Source organism: Lissotriton vulgaris, chromosome 1_1 (genome assembly GCF_964263255.1).
Source record: "Lissotriton vulgaris chromosome 1_1, aLisVul1.2, whole genome shotgun sequence".
NCBI classification, from domain to species: Eukaryota; Metazoa; Chordata; class Amphibia; order Caudata; family Salamandridae; genus Lissotriton; species Lissotriton vulgaris.
Window position 1 is genome coordinate 2055557147 of NC_141685.1, and position 22205 is coordinate 2055579351.

The 22205-nt window shown below is 45.5% G+C and overlaps 1 protein-coding gene across 2 annotated transcripts in view; it reads right to left on the reverse strand.

Annotated features, from left to right (window-relative positions):
* PDE3A (phosphodiesterase 3A) overlaps positions 1–22205 on the reverse strand; it is a 1268538-nt gene that overhangs the window by 296306 nt on the left and 950027 nt on the right. For both annotated transcript variants that reach the window (XM_086920567.1, XM_086920572.1), the window contains one exon: positions 10766–10881. In XM_086920567.1, coding sequence (XP_086776693.1) covers positions 10766–10881 — 116 coding nt within the window. The remainder of the gene's footprint in view (positions 1–10765; positions 10882–22205) is intronic.

The following is a 22205-nucleotide window of genomic DNA, read 5'->3' on the forward strand; positions in this document are numbered from 1 at the left end:
CAGTGCTGCAGACCCACTGGTAGCACTTAAATTGCATGCCCTGGATATATGCTATACCACTTTACAAAGGACTTATAAGTAAACTCAACATGCCAATCATATATACACCAATGACACCATGTTAAGGGTAGAAGCACATGTTCTTTAACACTATTTAGCAGTGGTAAAGTACTTGGAGTCCTATAGCCAACAAAAAGATACAGCAAAAAAGAGGAGGTAAGCAGGCAAAACGTTAAGCGGAAGACTACCCTAACAGACAGGTCTAACAACCTCTTTAAAGAACTCTTGGTCATGGCCAAATAACATTCCACTTCTACTATTTGAACCCATGCATCCCTACAATTACTTATTTGCTGGTTATTTCGCCATGTACAGACTTCACAGCTTTTTTGCTACATTTATGCTATATACCAATAGGTGACCTCCACTCAGTTCGATCATACTGAGTGGGTGCCACCATTGATATCAAACAATTCAGACTCAAAGTGAAAAATATTTAGAAAATCCTATTGGATTATATTTACATGATCATGTCAGAAGAATAATTAACAATCGAAAAATGGTAGAGTAAATATTGAAGACCCTTACAGCATGCATCATCTATTAATGGAGCTCGATGCATTTCCAGTGCATTTTTGTTTCTTTTGTATTGGGTTATATAAATTAACTAAGTGCATGAATGACAGGAATAACAAAGTTAGAGAGGCCATGAGAAACTGATATTCACATTTTAATTAGTGATTCAGTGTGAATAGAATACATTATAATCCCACAAAAATTGTTCTATTTCAAAACAGTAGTAAATGAGAAAACACTTGTTGACAACAAATAGTTTGGGTGGGGGTTAAACAAATGTCGGTATGTGGCTGTATACACCCTTGTCAGACGCCTTCTGTGGATAATATAGACAGCGTTTTCTCCCCCTTGTTACTGTGTCAGATCTTCACTATAGTATTTGAGTGGAGCTTACGTAATAAATTAACCAGAGGTGGCTCTACATCCATATCTCCAGCATGGATCACAATTTGTACCGATTGACAGAATCAAACCCACAGGATAAGTCCATGAAGGCAAGAAGAACTGAGTGCCCTTCATGGTCTTAGTATACTTCCTAACAATCAGTGACAAATTGAGGCAATGTTCTACTGTGTCCATACCTCATCGGAAACCATACTGGGTTTTTGATAATATATTGTTCTGCAAATTCCCAATCTTCTAACTGATGGAAAAGAACCCTCCCAAATATCTTAACCACTGAATAAATTATTGATATGAACCTATAACACGCTGGGTTATTTTTATCCCCTTTATTAAAAACGGGAACCACTATTACCTCTCTCCATGACGTCGGGAGGGGCCCAACAATGTCAGCTCTTATTATATTAGTTATGAGAGGCACCCACAAGGAAATGTTTTCTTTAAAAAGACCAACTGGGATCCTGTCAGGAGATTTGGCTTTACGACGAGAACCTTTGCACAATAGCCGCCTCCAACTCTTCAACTAAAATGGATTCACTAAATTTAGTAGCTTGATCCAAAACATCTGGTTCCAATATTCCTGGTTCCAATTGAGAACTTTCTCTGTTAAAAGGATTAAAAATATGGCAAAAATGATCAATCAACTTCTCTCCTAAAGTTAGAAAGTACCATTTTTTAAATGGGAAAGCTAGAAATATCAGGCTAATAATTACTTTCCAAACTTTTTAGAGATCTTCAGAACACTTGCTAACTCTGACTCCTGCCATGCTTCGGACCTCAGTTCGACCTTCCTCCATTCTATCCTTACTTTATAACTCTTACATGCAACCTTCACTACATTTTTATCCCAAGAGGATGCCTGAAGAGTTGTTAAATCTTTGTGAGCTTTAGTACAATCTTTTTTAAACCAACATGCCACAGGCTTCTCCTTTGGATGGCCAATTTTCGTCAGTTCAATAGAAATTGTGGTGGTTATCAAAATGAGTATGCATCAAGTGAATATGATGAGAGCCACAAATACTATATAAATGGTGATCTAACAATTGGATAGATATTCTGCTGTAAGGAGTGAGGTTGGTCAATCAGTGTGTGTCAGCGATAGCAATTCAATAGCCAACACAAAGTTAAATAATCATTTCTGAGAGCAAAGTAGTAAACAAATGATAGGTAAAACTCCTTTTAAAGCTCTCAGTAAGTGTAGATCACATGCATATTTTTGTCTGGGAAGGATTTTCCTCATTATTTGATTACAATTCCTGATTCAGAATCAGCACCTCTAGTGTTCCTAGTCATGTTAATCCATCATCGTTTGTGAGCTTCATAGTGCATTAAGATTGCATAATCATTTGTTTACATACACATACTTATCTACACTAGCCTAATATGTAACAAACAGCCTAGTTTTATCTGTAATAAATATGCTATATTGTTAATCTTAACATATTTTTTATGATAATTTCTATACGATTTTATACATTGGCTGTATGTATATTAATTTATGAGTCGAGAATGTATATGCTTTTATGATCATTTTTTATCAAATAAAGTACCTACAACAACAACATAATCTTGAAGTGGTAAGATTTTTTAAACCACCTTTTCTAACTATGCACTCTAGATATATCTTTTCTTTAGTTAAAGTAAACTGGCTATTTACACTGGTTCTTCACACTAAGCAGCTAGCCTGATGGTATCCAAATCCAGTCAAAAAGCAATTGCATAAATAGTGTCTGACATTAATTTCTGGTTTCAAATCTTACTTTGAGGACCAAAAGGATTAAAACACGTTTAGGACCTAATTGAGGAATTTTAAGAGATAATAGAGCTGTAAGTATGCAAGAATCCCTTTGGTTTATTGGAGATCTACATTAATATGAATAATTAACAGGTTTATGTTAATAGTACGCAAACAGTGGATTTTCTATGGATGTAGTCACACAAGACAAAAGACTCATGTTTGTTTTTGGTAATATCTGAGTTGCCTCTGGGTATAAATGATAGGGGTAGCTATTATCTTTGTGTTTTTGGCAAACAAGGATAAAAAGATTGGAAAAACATGAAACAATGACAAGGAAAGTTCATGGGTGAGCACTTTCATACTAAATATTTATTTGTGACAGGCTTAGTTTTATGGCAGTAAAAAAGATCATTAGAGTAGTTTGAAATTACCAGTCATCATGCAGTGGGAATTTGGAATGGCTTTGTATGCAATTGAGTCATACACAAAAACAACTGGTATGCGAAAAAAAATTATTTTGCATTTTTTAAAACATATATCAAGATATGTTGCAAAAACCTTCCGAGCAATCATAAATGCTAATCTTGTTTAGCATTGCAGTGAATGGTGGAATTTGGGCAGATAAAAAAAAATACTGCCATTGTTATGCAAACGATGTTATGTCACTGCTAGCCCATTACCAATAGAAAGACTTCTAACTACTGTTTTACCTTCAAGACTTTAACAGCAAACTTCTGCAATGGAACCTTTAGTATTATTACAATCTATGCAGTCAGGTTTTATTTCAATTGTTAGTATTCCTATGCTTGGTTACAATGGAAATATTGCATTCAAATGTTCATGCATCTGTTTCCATTCATGAAACATTTGATAATGCCATGTTGCTGGCCTTCAATTCAGGACAGAGCCACATAATTTCTCCACAATGGATAGCAAGCAGTCAACAAATGAAAAACACTCCTTTATCATCATTTAGGAAATATGAAATCCTAAATCCAGCTATATTCCCAAACACACCACAGTAATACCTTCTTACTATTATAGTGCAGCCTACCAAGTCTTTCACCTTTGCTTCTTGCGGGTGACAACAAACGCTTGGCATAGAAACCTTTATCCAGTCAGAAAAGTAAATGCTGTGTGATATGTAGCCCTCTAAAATGAATAGAAAAGTAATTATGTATCTGTATAATTGCTTTTATAATTACTGCCATTAATTTGCATGGTTCCTTTACATGCCTTCGTATATGTATACTATTACAAAGACTGTGGCTTATTAATATTTCAGAATCTCATTTCTCAACATTTGTAGCCAATTACCCTATTAAACCACATATTCATACTCTAAATATAATAAAAAACATATTTTCTTTAGATATTCTTTAGTCCAAAAGTAATGTAAACATGTTCATGCTTGTGACTTGATCAAATCTCCATGTTGGCTTTTACTTGTCAGAGAGGGAAGTCGTATTATTTGAAATTGCTTGGTGGTACTGCAAAACTACTGGAAGGCAGCAAACGATCCATATAAATCATGATCTATTCTAGTCTATTCTAACCTGGCAAGCTACTTTCCAATATGGTGCACATCTAAACTTTGCAAAACACTACTAATTGCAATGTCCACAGACCATTTTGAATCAGGTCAGTGAGAATGTCAGAACTGTAAAGGTCGCCCAGATTCAGTGATGAGGCCACACAGTGGCAGAAATATGCTGTAGACAAGCGTGTAGCATAATATTCAATATTCAAAGCAAGACCATCATGCTTTTCACTGCTGTGCATGTATGCCATTCATGTTACTTTGTCAATTTGTTTTAACAATTGGGCTTTAGGACAAATCTTTAAATACATTTAGAACATAGCAGTCGAAAAACAGTCATGTATAAACTAAAATAAAATATTAACTTAAAGATAATATTGAGCTTTTCTATAGTGCACATCACAAGCCAAAAAGCATCCTCGCAATTAAATAATAGCTGTTGTTATCCAACTAGCCAATACACTTTTCATTAACTATAGACAATGAAAGGTTGACTCAACTGACATTCACATTTTTGACCTGCATGACACACAAAGATCTTTTAAAAAGATGTTGGACCACAAAACACAATCATACAAACAGCCACAAAAGAGCCTTGCACTCTATCTGAAGAGCATAGAGCTCTAACTACAGTGGGGTAGGCGTTCTTGCAATTGAAAAAATAAAACTGCTAATGTGTGTCAAATGTACACACAGCCTTCTAATGACAGACTCAACAAGGAAATTTATATATCCTTCTCATCCAGATGCTTAGGAACAATCCAAAGAAAAGAAAGTCACTTACAACTTCGAAGTTAACAGGCTTTCTAGAGTTTAAGAATGGGAAAACCTGGAACATAAAAGTCCCTTTTTTAGGTTTCGCCTGGCCGTAGCACTGCGAAGCAGTGCTCCGCCCAGGAGAAAACTTTTGTTTACAGTATGGGGGACTTGAATCCGCCCCTTCTTCCATTGGCTAGCTCCATAAATGGAGGCTAGCCATTGGAAGACAGAGGCGTCCGTCATTCACCGAGGCGATTCGTGGGCGTTCCGGCAATGTTTTTCTCATCCTGCCCCTTTTAGTACATCATGCGGCGGTGGGCGGGGTTTATTTTTTGGGTTGTCGAGGTTTCATTTGCTCATTCCGCGGCCGACCGCCACCGGAAGAAGTCCTGGTGAGTTCTCCCCTCCCACTGTTCGATCCCGCCCCCCTCCTGCTGTCCGTATGGCCGTTCCAGCCCCCCTCCCGCTGTCCTTATGCCCATTCCCGCCCCACAGCCATAGAGCAGCTTTCATTAGGGCCCAGCGCTGAGAAAAACATAGCGCCTCACAGCCCGCGGTAGTTGTATGCAACATTCCGGGTGGCAGGCACAGTACGCAGTATGCTCTCAATCGGTCTTTTAAACAGCACACCTAAAACCTGATTTTTATCTTCAGTTGGGGTTCGCCTCGATCCTGAGCCACGTCAAAAAGTATGTTGGTGATTAGCCGTTTAAAACAACTGGGACAGAGCACATGCACTTATTTGATCTTAAAAGGGGGAGTGCTGGAACTTCTCAGCAAGTTTGCAGTACTTCGGGTTGTGGGGCTATCGGCGCTTCTCAGAGTAACAAGAAAGAGGCGCGCTAGGGTAGTAGGTACCTGCACTTTATATTTCCATGCCTAGCGCTGGCTCCGACCCTCCCTTCGTCCTCCGAGAAGTTGCTGAAAGAAGCCATGGGTGCTATGTAAACCCAAAACTGCCCAGGAATGTCCACTGTGGGTAAACGTATGTGTGGGTTTTTTCGTGTCTGGGATAAGTGCGTAATGCCGAACCATGGCTATTTCCTGGGTATTGCGCCAGCGTAGCGCGCAAGCGTTCAGGAACGGGCAGGGGTGAACGTGTCCAAGGCAGCTTTACCCCTTCGCCCTGGCACGGGGGATGGACTGGCCCCTGGGGTATCTTGAGGCCTTGATAATTCTAATTAGTGAGACTTCGGGGCTATAGTGGCCCCCCAGTAATGTGCTGTGCTCCATACAGGCACCAGGCCTGTATGTAGCAAATGCGCCTTTACCTGTGTGTGCCACACGACCCAGTGTGCCCCCCCGCACACGCTGGTACCAGGGCAGCCCGCTGCCCTCCAACCCTTGCAGCACAAGTTGCGACTCATGCAAGATCAACCGGTGTCCAGGAAGTAATTTCAAGCAAAGCTTACAAAAAGTTATGCTTTCCTGCCTATGTGTTTGTGTATTGTTTTTTAATGTAGTTTGCTTGATTGGCGCGTTTGCGGTTCAGACACCCAGACCCTAGTCACGCAGCAAACAAGCGCTAGTGGAAGGGCCTGCTGAGAAGCGAGGCGCCAACTGCGGGCAGCAAAATAAACGAGGCGCTCTGTCTCTCGCACTTCAGCAGGTATCCTGCCACAGACCGAGTTCGCTCGGAGCTGGAGTGAGGTGCACCGCTTCTGCCCAAAACTCACCAACTGCTCGTCACCCCACCACACCACCGCTTCCAGCCGCACGCATCCGCCTTCTCCACAGCCACATTGCAGCGCTCCCTGCAGCACATGTTCCACTTTTGCTTTGTAGCCCTGTCGCTTCCCAGAAGTGGAGAAGTGTGGCTCAGGGGTTAGAGGCGGCAGACCCGGAATCTGAGATCGGCCCTGGACCAGGGTTCAATTCCCCACCTCGGCGGGTCTTGGGCTCAAAAAAAATTTCCGCGGACTCGATAATTCTTGCTCCGGTGCCTTCTCGACTCACGGGTTCACACTCTGCGACTCTGGGCAATAGCTTGCTTAATCTCCACAACGGCCCCTCGCAGCGGGATGCCTGGCTTTCACCTTGTGGATACCCTGCCGGGGTTATCTCACAGGGGAATACCAGGACGGGTTCCCTAAGCAAGCGCCGGGAAACCCACTGTGGGTAGCTGTGCGCTATATAAGCTCAAATACATTTACATTTACATTCACTGCACATCTTCCTACCTCCTCCACTGCAGCACGCTTACCACCGGCACTGCACCGCATCTTCTAGCACGCGTCCCACCTCCTCCACTGCAGCACACCTGCTACCAACACTGCGCCACTTCCTGCAGCACGCGTCCCATCTCCATTGTTGCAGCACACCTGCTACCAACACTGCACCACTTCCTGCAGCACTCGTCCCACCTCCACTGCTGCACACCTGCTACAAGCACTGCAGCACGCCTCCCACCTCCACTGCTGCGGCACGCCTGTCGCCTCCAATTCACCAGTTTCTGCAGCACGCGTCCCACCTTCATCACTTACACTGCACTGCTTCCTGCAGCACGCGTCCCACCTCCACTGCTGCACACCTGCTACCAGCACTGCAGCACACCAACTACCAGCACTGCAGCACGTGTCCCACCTCCACTGCTGCACACCTGCAACCAGCACTGCAGCACACCAACTACCAGCACTGCAGCACACCAACTACCAGCACTGCTGGAGTTAAAGTGGAGAGAGCGGGGATAGTTTATGGCTAAGCAGTTTATTTTCACTGATATTTACCCCACTGATAACGGAGCGGGCTTGGCCTGGTTCTGCTAGGATGTTGTTAGCTTACTCGCCCCACCTCCCTCCCGCTGTCCGTGTCTCCAGCCCCGGCCCAACTTGCTCTTTATTTTGCCATTGCATCTCACACGCCTGAGACATGGTGAGTTTATCCTGTCATTGTCTATTTCCTACTTATTCATTTAACACATCCGCAAGGTCGCAGAACATAGTCAAATAGCCAACATAGGCACACACAATGCATCTAATTAATCAGTCCCACTGCCATTGTGGCTCTCACTCACTCTTCCTTTTCACACTCTCTTTCTGTACTCTCTCTCCTACACTGTGTACACCCCTCACCCATCTGTATAGCAGTCCATGCCCGCTTTGTTTCCCTTATGCTCCCTTCGGCACAATTCACTAGCCATGTTTTCGTAGAGAGTTATTAACTGAATGGGCAGAGTTCAGAGCGGAACCCTCCAGGGAAAGTGGAGAGAGCAGGGATAGTTTATGGCTAAGCAGTTTATTTTCACTAATGTTTACCCCACTGATAACGGAGCGTGCTTGGCCTGTGTCTGCTAGGATGTTGTTAGCTTACGTTAACAAAAGATGAAGCAGATGAGAGGTTTACCTTTCCTAAATCCTTATCACAGTCTAAAAAAAGCTTCTTTAATTTTACGAACTAGTCTTTCAAAACCAAATTCAAGCCTTAGTAACTACAACCGCCAACAATGACATTTTTGCTGAAACATTTCCGTAGTTTACTTTCAATAACCTTTAAGGCTTGACATGTGAAATCGTTGTCATAATAACATAAAACGGTTATGAGGGCACATTTACAAACATTCTCCTGCATAGAGCAATAGGCTAGGCATTTAATTGCCCTGATTTCAGGCACTAACTTGCTCGTACTCCCCAAGTACCTATGTGTTGTTGAATCATAATCTTTTTAAAGCGGTTGGAAAGGCTTCAGTGTCCGAAATTTGTTTCTTTAACTTTGGTCACTCTATTCTGTCTGTTAAATGCAGTGTCAAATCCACTCTTACCACATAGTGAAGTGAGGGCAGGAGATTTGTGTGCTCAGTCCCGCGAGCTACAAAGAGTGTGTTTTGTAAATATTTCCACAGCAGTACCGAGGAACATAGTTTTGTTATATGCTGGTCTTGTTATACTGCCCTGCCAAGCGTTTGGGACTTTAATCTTTTTTGTAGGCAGTTGAAAAGAGAGATGAGTTTCTAGCTCATAAATTCGACTTTTTCTGCATTACGTAGGATGAAATGGTTTATCTGGTTTTCGGGCTGTATGATGAAGTGACAGGTTTTGATAGATTGTATCTAAAAGGTAGCTGAGGCCGAAGTCAACTCTCGCTTTTTGTTGATTAGTATTCATGCTGATATATACTATTGACCTATCCATTTAACCTGCACACACCACCGGCAGAGGGCCACTTGAAACCGGATTTCTCCTGGTGCTATAAGAAGAGTTTTGCTTTGAGTGCTCCTGTTAAGCTATTGGACATTGATTGACAGGTATCGTAAGGGCTGTGAGGGCTGTGTGGGCTGTGTGGGCTGTGAGAGATGTGAGAGCTGTGTGGGCTGTGAGAGCTGTGTGGGCTGTGAGAGCTGTGTGGGCTGTGAGAGCTGTGTGGGCTGTGTGGGCTGTGAGAGCTGTGAGAGCGATGTGGGCTGTGAGAGTTGTGTGGGCTGTGAGAGCTCTGTGGGCTGTGAGAGCTGTGTGGGCTGTGTGGGCTGTGAGGGCTGTGTGGGCTGTGAGGGCTGTGTGGGCTGTGTGGGCTGTGAGGGTTGTGTGGGCTGTGAGGGCTGTGTGGGCTGTGAGGGTTGTGTGGGCTGTGAGGGCTGTGAGGCCTGTGAGGGATGTGTGGGCTGTGTGGGCTGAGAGAGCTGTGTGGGCTGAGAGAGCTGTTGGCAATGTAAATAACAATGCCATTTATTTATAAGTAAAAAAAAAAAAGAAATGTCATGAGCAATGCCAATAACTCTAACTTTTCCAAAGGCGAAACCATTGCATTGTAAATGTTTGTTATGTATGTGAATTGTTTAGAGCAAGGACATTATACTTTTATCAAAGAACTATCATCATTATATTAAGTTTATTTCTTGCAGACTAGTAAAAATGCATGTTTAAACTGTGTGTTATTTGAATTATTATATAATAGGGCAAACTTGACTGATTACATTGCATGAAGGCACAAAATATCATGATTTAAACAAATATCAAATAATCTCCTGCACCTTAAATAAAATAAACAGTTGTAGAGACATTATTTTTTGAAAAGTTTCTTGTAAACGGGGAGCACAGTCTTCATTAATAACAGGTGATAATTAATGTGTGTTCCCAAAAGTACATCTTGTGACATGCTGAATGTTATGTTAATTTATACTTTGAAAAGATATGTACTTGAGAGCAGATACAGTATAGCATATTTCACCAATAAGGAAATAGAAGCAGATAGACTGGCAAAGTGCTATCTTGCCCTATTTCATATTATGTTGAAAAACATCTTGATTTGATTTGTACAAAACATTTCCAAAACCCAAACTACTTCTTTAACTAAGGTTTCATTGTAATTTGGTACGAATCAGAGGACCATTCTACCTGGTTTAATGTCTAAGAGAGAAGTCTAAAGAGACAGGATCTGGAGTAACAAGCAGCACACCGGAGACCTAAAATATGGGAGTGGGTGTTCATGATGACACCTCTACACACATAATGAGTATAGTTAAACTATCAGTCTTTCTACAACTCATGTTTCCTAACTTCAAATGGGAAGAATCTACATGCAGACGTTCCTTTTCTTGATGCACAGCTTAAACATGAACATTCAAATTTCACAAATGTTATTAAATACAAATCAAGAAGCACACATTTACATTTCTTTATTTTTATTCTTTTTCAAAGTCCTATAACATTTTGACTGGAATCTGTATGTGTACTTTAGTAGAGACAAGAAAGCAACACACTGCCAATTTAGCATGACAACAACTTCAACTACAAATGATAAAAGTAAATCGTTTTCACCTTGCCGGATTGGCCTTTTTGAATTCAGATGATTGGCAGTATGGGAGGTTGAGAAGGACCGGCTCTTGGTGAGAGTCATAAGAATCGAACTGTTCCAAGTATCTGGATTAAGCGAACTGTAAAATGAAGGAATTTACAACTGTTAGTACAGATGGCATTTCTGGAAAAAGAGTGTAAAGGAGCAATCCAACATGAGTAATATATATGCCATAACAATGATCACATCAAAACCTCTTGTTTAAGGTTTTGTTCAGAAATGATTAAGCTGTTTCTATAATATCCCATACCAATTATAAATTGCCTGTAAGAATATTTCTTGGTTGTTATTTCAATCACTATGTATGTCCTAGTTCCTATGTTCAAAAAGTACACAGCTTCAGGTGCCTGCTAACTTAAAAATATCTCACATTTAAAGAGATAGTGGTCCTTGTTTTAAGTTTGCAACATAAACCTGTGACCTAGAGAAGGTGGACTGTGTAGGTTTTGCAAGACGTTTCTCTGAACACACTATGATAAGTAAAAAGAGGAAACACAGACTTTTATCTCAATTCACTTAAATATCAACTTTAATAATCATGAAATAAGATATTTAATAACGCAAACAGAAAAATAACTTTGTAAAAAATGTATTTTTGGGGGGAGTGGCCTAGCGAGCCATCTTTGCGGATGTGTGCTAAGAGAGCTCCATCCATCCTGCTTTAAAATTCTACCCTATCCTGCTTCCCCGGTCCACTGCCACGCCCAGACTGTGCTTTGAAGGTGCCATGAACTCGGAGCGGGTGCCGTCGATGGAGGTCTTGGATAGGGCCCCTCTCCACTGGGATCAGGCGGCCTGCGGTGGAGGCCGGAGTGCCACACTGTGCTGGGCCTTGTTGGGGCCGAGAGCTGGTGTGCTGCCTAGGAGGCGAGGATTGTCCCGAAACCATCTGAGACGAGATAGGCACTCCCGGACCTACCTAGCGCCTGCCAGGGGACGGAGTGCTGCCCCCTCATCTGCTGAGGTGCGGTGAGTGCAGTTAGTCAATGGCTATATCGGCTCGCGAAGGGGAAGAGCAGCTGGGCTGAGGGCTGATCAACGCCTCACCCGGATTGATCCGAGCCGGTGATAGTGGCTCCCCTGGGTTTGAGGTCCTGCTGAGCGCTCCTTCCCCCTGTGGCAAGAGGGGCTCACACTGGTGTTCTATTGGGCTACGTGGGCCCTGGTGGAGGATCATGGGAGCAGTGGCCCCCCTTGGTGGTGTTCCCTGGTAACTGGAGTGTGCCCTTCTGCCACCCCTACCCCCCCTTGGGAACTGTGTGGCAATGATCATCGGTGTGCCGAGCCACAGGGGAATGTCATCTGCCATCTACTCGGGGGAGCAGCAGCCATTTTACGGGCGGGAATCTGTGGGCCTGCCGGTACCTGGCATGAGGCCTTCTCGGGCCTGTCACCCCTCTGCTTCCCGTGGGACCTGTGTTGGGGGCCAGTTGCAGTGTGGGGATTTATTTGGAACCTCTGCCAGTGGAGTTTGGGCCGGGCGCCACCTGTGCTGTCTAGGGGTCCCCTGTGAGAGACTGAACACCACATAAACCTTCTTCCTCCCTTATGGAGCGGCCGGCTCGCATCAGCGGTTGGTCGGGCTGCACGAGCTCGCCACAAGTTCCCCGAGTACCCCATCACGGCTGAAGTGATGCCATCTCTACCCTGTGTGGAGACTCTTGAGGGACCATAGTGGGGCTGTCTTGTGGCCCCTCGGGCTCTCGGCTGGGAGCAGTGCTTGGAGAGGACTGTTGGACTGTGAGCGGGCCCGGTGAGTGGAGTCCTTATTATATGTGGCCCCTGGCTGTGTGGGGTTTCCCAAGGTTCCCTTCTCTTCGTCCTCTTCCTAACTCCGTGATCGGCGGCCAGGCCGAAACCACTAGAGAGGACCTCTATGATGGACACTAGCCTCTTGCTTTAGGGTGAATCGACGTAACAATAGAGCTACGCAGCAATCTATCCCCTGGTAGCATTTTGGGGTCCCACAATATCCGGACTATGCTGCACAAGGGGCGGGCACAACACCTTCTGGCCACAGGGGTGTCTCGGACTTGCCATGACAAGGGACCGGCCGGGTGAGGGATCGTCCAAGCAAAGTACAAAGTGAGGCCTCTGCAGTGGCGTTGGGGGGGGACGCCTAGTGATGTGCCAGGACACTGCCGCCCTCATGACCTCCATCACCCAGTCGAGAGATGCCCTGGATGCCAAGATTGGGGCGGTTGGTCCGACATCATGTTGCTACGCCAAGATCTACGCAACGCAGTTACACGGATTACGGAGACTAAGATGAGGGTTTCTGGGGTGGAAGACGTGGTCGATACTCTGCAGAAGCGAGTAGCCTCCCTGGAGACGATCCAACATGGGCTGGCATCCCGGGTAGAAGACTCTGAAGGGAGGGCCTGGTGCAACAACCTTCGCTTTGTTGGGTTCCCAGAGGGGTGCGAAGAGGGTGGAATGGAGCGGTTCCTCACCCAGTGGCTTGAGAGTGGGCTCCCTCCGGGGTCACTGTCTAAATGTTTTGTGGTGCAGCGCACCCACAGGGCACTGATCTAGAGACCCCCACCTGGTGCCCGCCCGACACCTGTTATCGCTAAACTACTCAATTAACATGACCGGGACATTATCCTGAAACAGGCAAGGGCCAAGGAACCACTGCTGTTTTACAAAGCCCGCATCCTAATATTCCCCGACTATACTAAACTGGTCCAACAACGATGGCAGTCTTTTATGGCGGCGAAGGCCCATCTCCGGGAGCTCAAACTTCTCTATGCCTTACTCTTCCCAGCCAGGCTGCGGGTGGTATATCGATCCAGCACCTATTTTTTCGACTCACTGGAAGAGGTCTTCCAATGGACTGATGAGACGGTGTGTTTTCGCCCACACACATCGCCCCAGAGGGACTCTGATTCCTCGTTGTGCGAGATTGTGCAGAAACAACCTACGCAGAAGAGGAAGGGGAACAGACATCCCAGGTCCAGAATCAGGTCACAGTCGTGTGGCACCTCATCCCAAACTCCAGTGACTGCATACCTCATCAGACTAATCTTGGGGGGCTATTTATTTCAATAGTTCCTTGATATGTTGCCTTTATCCGAGGAAACACAGTTGAGGGATGGTATCCCTGTAAAACAGCAGTTGACAATGGGATGTAAGTTGGGGATCCACTGGCAGGTGGGGGGACCTCCTGTTGGGTCTGCCACTCATGCTCGCTGCGACAGATAATTCATTGTTTTTGAGGTATAGGGTGGGAGGATGCTGTTGGGATGTTTGGGGGAAGGGGGTTTTGTTGTTTGATCGCACTGACCTACATTGCTCAGAGTCACCTTATCCAGACCACATATTCTTGTCTAGACCACATTCGTAACTCGAACCTTCACATGGAGGGGTCCTCTGGTGATAAGCGGGATCCCTCTGAGACCCTTCAAATAATGAGTTGGAATGTCAGGGGGGCACTAAACAAAATCAAGCGAGGTGCTATAGTCAAACAGGTGAAGCGAACACATGCAGACATTCTCAAGAGGATACAAGTCAAGGCCCTTTGCATAGTCTTTAGGGCTCTTCATGGAATTGGCCCAGCTTCTTTACAATCGAAATTTGCCTGGTACACTCCAACTAGGCAGCTTCGTTCTTCTGAGGCCAAGCTGGCAGTGGTTCCCAGATTCAGAAAAGTCAGAGCCGGAGGCAGATCCTTCGAGGTGGCAGCTGCCAAACTCTGGAATACGCTCCCGGCCGAGATAAGGCACAGTACCGGAATTCTCCCATTCAGGAGAAGGATCAAAACCTGGTTATTTCCAACTGTAACCGCCTGAGAGTTCTCACTCCTGTAATTACTTCCGTTTCAGCTGATCTAATCAGCGCCAGGATGCCTGCAATGGTGACAGTGGGCTTAATAAATTCATTAAATAAATAAGCTGCAAGATACACATCTTATGGGAACTAAGGCGCTATGCTTTCAACGCTTTGGCTACATTCATGTATTTCACTACGGGTTTGTGAGGGAGGGGAGTTGTGATCCTGATCCATAGGCGGGTTCCATACACACACATGAAGACTTGGAGGGACATGCAGGGTAGATATTTATTTCTTCAGGGGACAACAGGTACTGAATCCACAGTACTGGGATGTGTATATGCCCCCCAACCCCTTTCTTGGGGCATGGTGGAAAACCTCCTGACCCTGTGGACAGACATGCCTGATGGGTTGGCTGTTGTGGGAGGGGGGGTGGTTGGAATGACTTGCTAGACCTGGTCAGGGCCCATTGGACGCAGGTCGGAATACTAAGTTACATTCACTGGTGGCGGGTCTGGATTGGGTGGACCCTTGGCGATACCTACATGAGTCGGCGTAGGGCTATACACACCTGTTGGGTGTCCATGACTCCTTCTCCTGCCTTGATTATATCTTTGTCCTCCAAGCAATAGCTAACAGAGTGATTGCTACCAATATTCTTCCTCGTGGACTCTCGGACCACTTGCGGATCACTCTAATATTACGTGCGGGCCGGGCGCATCAGCCGTCTCGGTGGTATTTCTTGGCGTGGAACCTCCAGAGAGAAGTTTATAGAGATCATATGGAAGATGCCATTGACCACTACTTGACATCTAATGTAGGGACGGTAGAGGGGGCTGACTGCCTTTGGGAGGCGATGAAGCCCACGCTCCGGGGGGTGGACATTTCTTTTTGAACGGAAGTTCATAGATTGCATAGGTGGTCCCTCGTTCAGGCGGAGGCTAAGCAATTTGAATTGGAATATCGCAGTAGAGATGGTGCGGACCCGCAGACTCGCCGCCAGCTCCTATTGACACAGCAGGAATATGCCCATCTTCTTTTAGACAAAACCCGGCAGGCGTGGCTGGCAACCCACACTAGGATCTACAAGTGGGGAGATAAGTCCAGCAAGTTACTGCATAGGTTGTGTCAGAGGTCATTATGCTCCCAGGCCTTGCCGGCATTTTAGGCCCGGATGGGTCCTCTCTCACGGACCCTTCCACCACTGCTGAAAATTTTGCCATGTACTATGCAGACCTCTATGCCCCCAGGGAATGCCTCCCTCCCCGCAGCTGTAGTTGGTCGCTTCCTTGATGATCAGCCACCTAAGCCCTTTCTGACGAAGTGAGTGTGGAGCTGGATCTTCTGCTCACGGAGGAGGAACTGGATGCAGCGCTGGGTGAGATGCAACCTGGAAAGGCCCCAGGACCGAATGGCTTCCCCTGCGAAATTTTTTAACGATATTTTCTGCAACTGGGATTGGAGACACGAGGAGATTATGGTGTTCCACAAGCCTGGAAGACCTCCAGATCAGCATGCATCGTACCGCCCTATATCTCTTCTTAATGTAGAGGCCAAGGTTTTGGCTAAGGCGCTGGCCAATCACCTCCGTTCCCATATTACATCACTGGTTCATCCCGATCACACTGGGTTTATGCCCCAGTGGGCAACCCGCCACAATATTCGTTGCGCACATGTTGCAGTGGCGACTGTCCAGGGGCTTTGGGAGCGGGGCGAGTTACTACTTGCGGACATGGATAGGGCTTTTGACTCCCTTAGTTGGGCATAGCTATTTGCACTTCTCTGTAGATTACATTTTGGACCAGGTTTCTTGTCCTACCTGACCATACTCTACCCGTACGGACCTGACTGCGTCCGTACGTGTGGCGGGCTTGGTCTCCTTTGCGTTCTCCATTGGATAGGGCACCAGGCAGGGTTTCCCACTGTCCCTCTACCTATTTGCATTAGCAATGGAACCCTTGGCGTCCTGGGTGTGGATTGACGCCCAATTGACTGGTCTTGAGTGGGCGGCAGGCCTAGCGGATCGCATTGCCTTGTATGCTGATGATGTACTCTTTTTTCTCACAAATATAGATAAAACAGGACTGTATTTGCTGTGCATTATGCAGATCTTTGGGGAGACTTCGGGTCTATACATGAACCCTTGTAAATCTACTCTGTGGGTCCTTGGGGGAGGGGCGGGCCCCTGTACCTGGGCCTCCTCGGTTCAGGTGGCCTCTGTGGGGGTTGAAGTATCTAGGAGTTTTCTTATCGGATTCGCCAGCCACCTCTTGGGAAAGGAATTTAGCCCCTGTATGGAATCGTGTGTTGGAGGATCTTAAAATGTGGTCCCATATGCCTGTGTCAATATATGACCGATTGGCCATCTTTAAGATGGTTAATACGGCCTTGGGATAGTTTCTATGGGCTAGTGGAATGGCAAAGGTGGCCCTGTGGACTTGCTTCCAGTCAACATATTGTGGGGGACTGGCAACCTCTGATATCCTGTCTTATTATATGGCCTCACATCTGCTGGTTCTCAATGAGTGGTGGTATGGGGACAGGGCCGACCAAGCCTACGTGGTCGAGAGGCAATGCATGGGGGATCATACCCTACATACTATACTCTACTCCATGACGCTACACAACTCCTTGCCACCTGCCACAAAACTTATCTTCCAAATATGGAGACAGGCGTTGTGGAGGACCGGGTGGTGGAATAAGTTGTCCCATGAAACTTCTCTTTGGTATAATGGGCGACTGCTGCAACTAGCTGCATTGTCTGGTTTTCGAGGCTGGGACCGTATCGGCATCTCTACTCTTGGGGAAGTCATGCAGGGAACGGTTCTTAAGTCTTTTCAGGATCTACAGAAGGACTTTCAAATGTCTAAAACCCAATTCTTCCGATATTTACAGTTCCAACATGCCATTACTCCATACATTGAGGGGTGGCGTCCCTGGCTGAGTTTAGTCCCATAGAGGCAAAGGTATTTATGGGGGATCTCCATGACCACAAGATCTTCAAGATTTATCAGTCCCTGGTCACCCATAGCTCCCCACACTGCAGCGCCTTAGGGAGGCCTGGGAGGGAGACATAGGCCTGTTGGAGGAGGAGGACAGGGTGGAGTCCTTGACCTCCCCGCCGGGGTCAGCCATAGAAGTAAGCCTTCGCCTTATCCAGTTTAAGTATCTCTACTGGGTCTATTTCACTAGGGTCAGGCTTTAGAGAGCAGGACTGGTGGCCTCCCCGGTATGTCTTTGATGCGAACATGAAGAGGGTACTTAGGTCCATACTGTCTGGCACTGCTCCAGGTTAGCACGATTTTGGCAGGGAATTCTGCTGTGCCTCTCCCAGGTACTGGGTTGGGACCTCCCCAGCTCCCCTAAGCTGGTTCTGCTACATGTTATGGATGATATAGGAGGTAATATATACAAACGCCATCTTATGTTATTAGGGTTCACGTTGACCAAACGGAATATTGCCAGAGCCTGGAAGGCTCCGAGGGCACCCTGAGTATCTGCGTGGAAAAATGGCATGGATCTCTGTATGGGTCTGGAGATCCCCATCCTTGTGGCCAGGGGGTGCCCGCTTAAACATTATAAAATCTGGAGGCGATGGGCGGAGTATGTGGCCTGTTCTTTAATAAAAATTGTTTGCTTCCGGAGCTGTAACTAGCAAAAAACCATTTCTGTTATTTATCACACCTACGTAGCGAGAATACACATCCTTGACTGGTACAGTTAACAAACCTGACTCAGAGGAATATAGCCTTACCCTATTTTGACGTAGAGGAAATGGTTGCTAACTGCTAGCCACTTAGCAGGGATAACTTGGAGATGCCATGGAGAACTTTTCCTATTCATTACTCAACCATCTCAGACAGACAGCTTTTATTTATACCACAAGATAGACCAAGTTGTGACACAGTTATATGGTAAGAGAGCTCATCTAAATAGGGTAGTGTCTAATGAAATTAAGATAGGCCTGTTGGTGGTAAGTCAGTTCTACCGTACTGAAACATGAGATGCTGTATAATTTTACAGTAAGGTGAAGAAAATGTGTTGCAAAAGGAGATGGAGGGACTGCAAAAAAATAGTTAGGCTTGGGGTTGGAAATTCACAAATCATTGGCAAGTGCACAGGATAAACCTGCCACATCAGCAGCCCCCTCACAGGACATTCCTAGACCTATGAAAATTCCACTTGAAAAGTGCTCTTCTTTGAGAAGACTTCTGCCTCCTAACTCGTGCTGGAAGAAGAGGACCCAATGACTTCTGAATCATGCTGGCACACAGGGACTGGAATTTCTCCTCATAAGTCAAGAGTTTGACCTCCTGTTTGACTGCTTTAGAAACACAAAAGTGAATGGACTCCTTACTCAAAGAGGGCTCAGCTGACTACAGAAGACTGACTCTGAAAGAAATGTGGTAACGGACAGACCTGGGTTCTAGAATTCTCTCCTGAGGAATTAGGGGGTGCAGGTCTGACCAGGAGGAAATTTTCCAGCACTGAAAAAAGCTGGAAATTAGACAGGTTTTCCAACTCTAGAAGAGGCCCTGAGGCATGCCCAGGGAAGTCGCAACCAAGAAAAGCAAGTAATTCAGGTTTTGCTGCACTGAAAACTGGTTCAGTTGTATCTTGAAGTGAGGGTATCCTCCCTTGTGAAATCCTATCAAGGTTTGTCTTCCTGCCTTGCCCAGGTAGAGGATTCAGACTTCCCAAAAAATGACTGAGTCCAAAGGTGAAGTCTTTGACCGGGGCAAGGAGGCAAATCTATCCAATCTGCGAAGCTACCTCTGCAGCTACCTAATTCAGGTTGATCCTTCCATTTCAGAGTTGAGTTCTTAGTCCTAATGTAAAATGTTTTACTGTGACATCCCCCAATCTGACCTCTGCTACCTCACGGTTGGCATAAAATCTCGCCTACATCCTATTCAACCGCGAATAGTGACTTATAATTGTCTACTTCTTTGCATCTTTTCACCCTAAAAACATACAAATTAATATCATTGATTCCCCTTAATATATTTTAATGGTCTTGGTGCCTTTTTATTCATTAAAGTTTTGCCATGTTTCTAAATTGGTTTGGGAATTTTATTGTGTTAGGTTCTTTACTTTAAAATTGATGGTACTGTTTGAACTTTGCACTTCTCTGGGATTGCCTGTCACCGGTGCCATTGCTACCAGGGGCGAATAGCTTGTGGCATTTCTCTTAGAACTGTGATCTGACCTAAGCAGAATGTATACTGTGTAGTGCACCTCGTCTGAAAAGAAGAGCAGGTTACAGCAAGGTGCATCACTGTCATGTTTCCATAAAGCAACTAATGTTCTTTCGGAGTGAAAGTCTCACCTTGACTGTATGGTTAATTGATCTTCTAAAAGTCTAAGGGAATTATTACGAGTACAGCATTGGCGGTCTGAACACCGCCGCACTGTGGGTCTGCCCGCAGTATTATGAGTGTGGTAGTGTGGCTGCCAAGCATATTATGAGTTGCCTTTTCACCACCCTTTTCTTTGGGGTGAGCCGGCACTGAAAGGGTGGTGGAGAGGCTTCTAAGGAGGCCCGAACAGGGCCCCCTGCCAGATCCTGGCCTGGGGATGCATGCAAGGGTGACACATGTTGTGCCCCTATATTTGGCTCTCCTTTTCCAGCACAGTGAGGCATGCGGTGCAGGAACGTGCTGCAGGCACTGTCACAGCGGTGGGCTGCATGTTAGTCTCTCCTACAGCCCACCCCCATGGGAATGCCAAAGAACCATCAGCTCGCCATTGGTTTCACTCGTAATCCAGTGGGCAGGTGCACTATGGGCTTGATGGTCCTCCTGTCGGTGGAGCTGTGTCAGACCAACAGGAGGTCCGCCAAGCTTGTAATAAGGCCCTAAATCTAACTGGAGAACAATGAAGTGTGCGAAACCAGCTCTGCAATGGATGCTTACACCTAGCGGACCTACTGAGAGCATACTGTAAATGAGAAGACATTAAAGGCATAAGCTAAGTAGTATTGGAAGCATATGGTTAAATATGGACCTTAACCATGATGCTTATTCTTCTCTGCATTAAATCTTTTGCAAACTCTTTAGCCCTCTCTATTCCCAGCACCCCGACACTAATAATACCCTCATTAGAAGTAAGGTATATCCCTGGGGCATGCAACTTGCTCTGGGTCCAGAATTATCTTGAGTGCTTACTTGGGACCTGATTATTCCATGCCTGGATATACAAAGCCCACCCTTGCAAGCAGAGCTGCAGGGGCTGTAGGCAGCCACTGGGTTGTTAGAGAAGGATTAGAGGGACAGCAAATGCTTTTTGCTGGCCACGCTGTGCTGCCCCAGCCCCACACCAACTGGTCTTAGGACCTGAAATTAGCCCCCATGCATATTTACCACCTGTTCCATGCAGGTGTCGATTTAGGCCTGTTGTCTCGCCTTAAAGAGGAAGTGTATGATTTGGACCCAATATTCCCAGGTCTGCGCGATATTCTCTATGCTGGGGGGAAAATAACTTTTTATCCTTTGCTATAGGTGCAGTAAACTTATAATGAAGCTACTAATATGTATTACATTTTATGGTAAATAAGACATAAAAAACCCGACAAACAAAGCCAGACATTTTGGTGCACGGTAATAAATAACATATCTTAGCCTAACCAGTTTATATTGTTTTTCAATGGCTTCTTTAACCCATTTGCAGCAGGGGTAATAACCCCCGCTGTGCTGGGGGGCTGGGGGGCATGCACAGCGCCCCGGTGCTCGTGTGCTGAGGACGAGCTGAGCTCGTCACGGCCACGCCCGTTCCTTTAGAACGCTCGCACAGTAGGGGAATTATCCCCGCGTGTGAGCGTTCTAACGGCCTTGACGAGCTCAGCTCGTCATCAGCACACGAGCATTGTAGCTGATGACGAGCCGAGCTCGTCATCAGCATGGGAGGGGTTAAAAATCTTTATCATGTGGTTGATAAATCACATACACACAAGCATACAGTTTCCAAAGCGCACAAACATCCATGCACCCACACAATTGTTTCAATCCATGTCTTAGTCAATAAAAATGCGTTGATAATATGAATACAAATTAATGATCCATAAACCTTATATCATTTTATGTTATAGCAGCATCCCAATGTGTAATAAATCTCTAACTCCTTTTCCCACATACCCAGACATTTTGTCAGAAGAACCAACACCAAAAAGCAAACAGAGTAGAGTCCTATAGTTCTAGCTGATATGGGCAGTGTCCTGCTATGGGGGCGTGTTTATTGGGGGGCTACACACTAATCCAGAGTGCTCACGGATCCATAGATGTCACTTTTCCCTTTCGTATGCAAAGTGTAAAAGGAACCCTGGGAAGCTGCAACATTGTTTCTGTTTGGCCAGAAAAAACATTCTGGAAAGGGATTGCTGACGAAGAGATGGAAGTCACCTTTATTAAAGATTATGGGCCAGATATACGACCATAACAATTTGCAACTCGCAAATTGCGTATGCTATGTACAACAGTGACTGAGACACTGTTTGTGATTCTCAATGGGGTCGCAAATTGCACTCGCAATTTGCGACCCCATTGTAAATGGCTGGCCCTCCCAGGGATGGTGGCCTGCTGGGCTCAGCAGACCTCCATGTCTGGGACTGCTTCTAAATAAAGCAGTTTTTTTTGC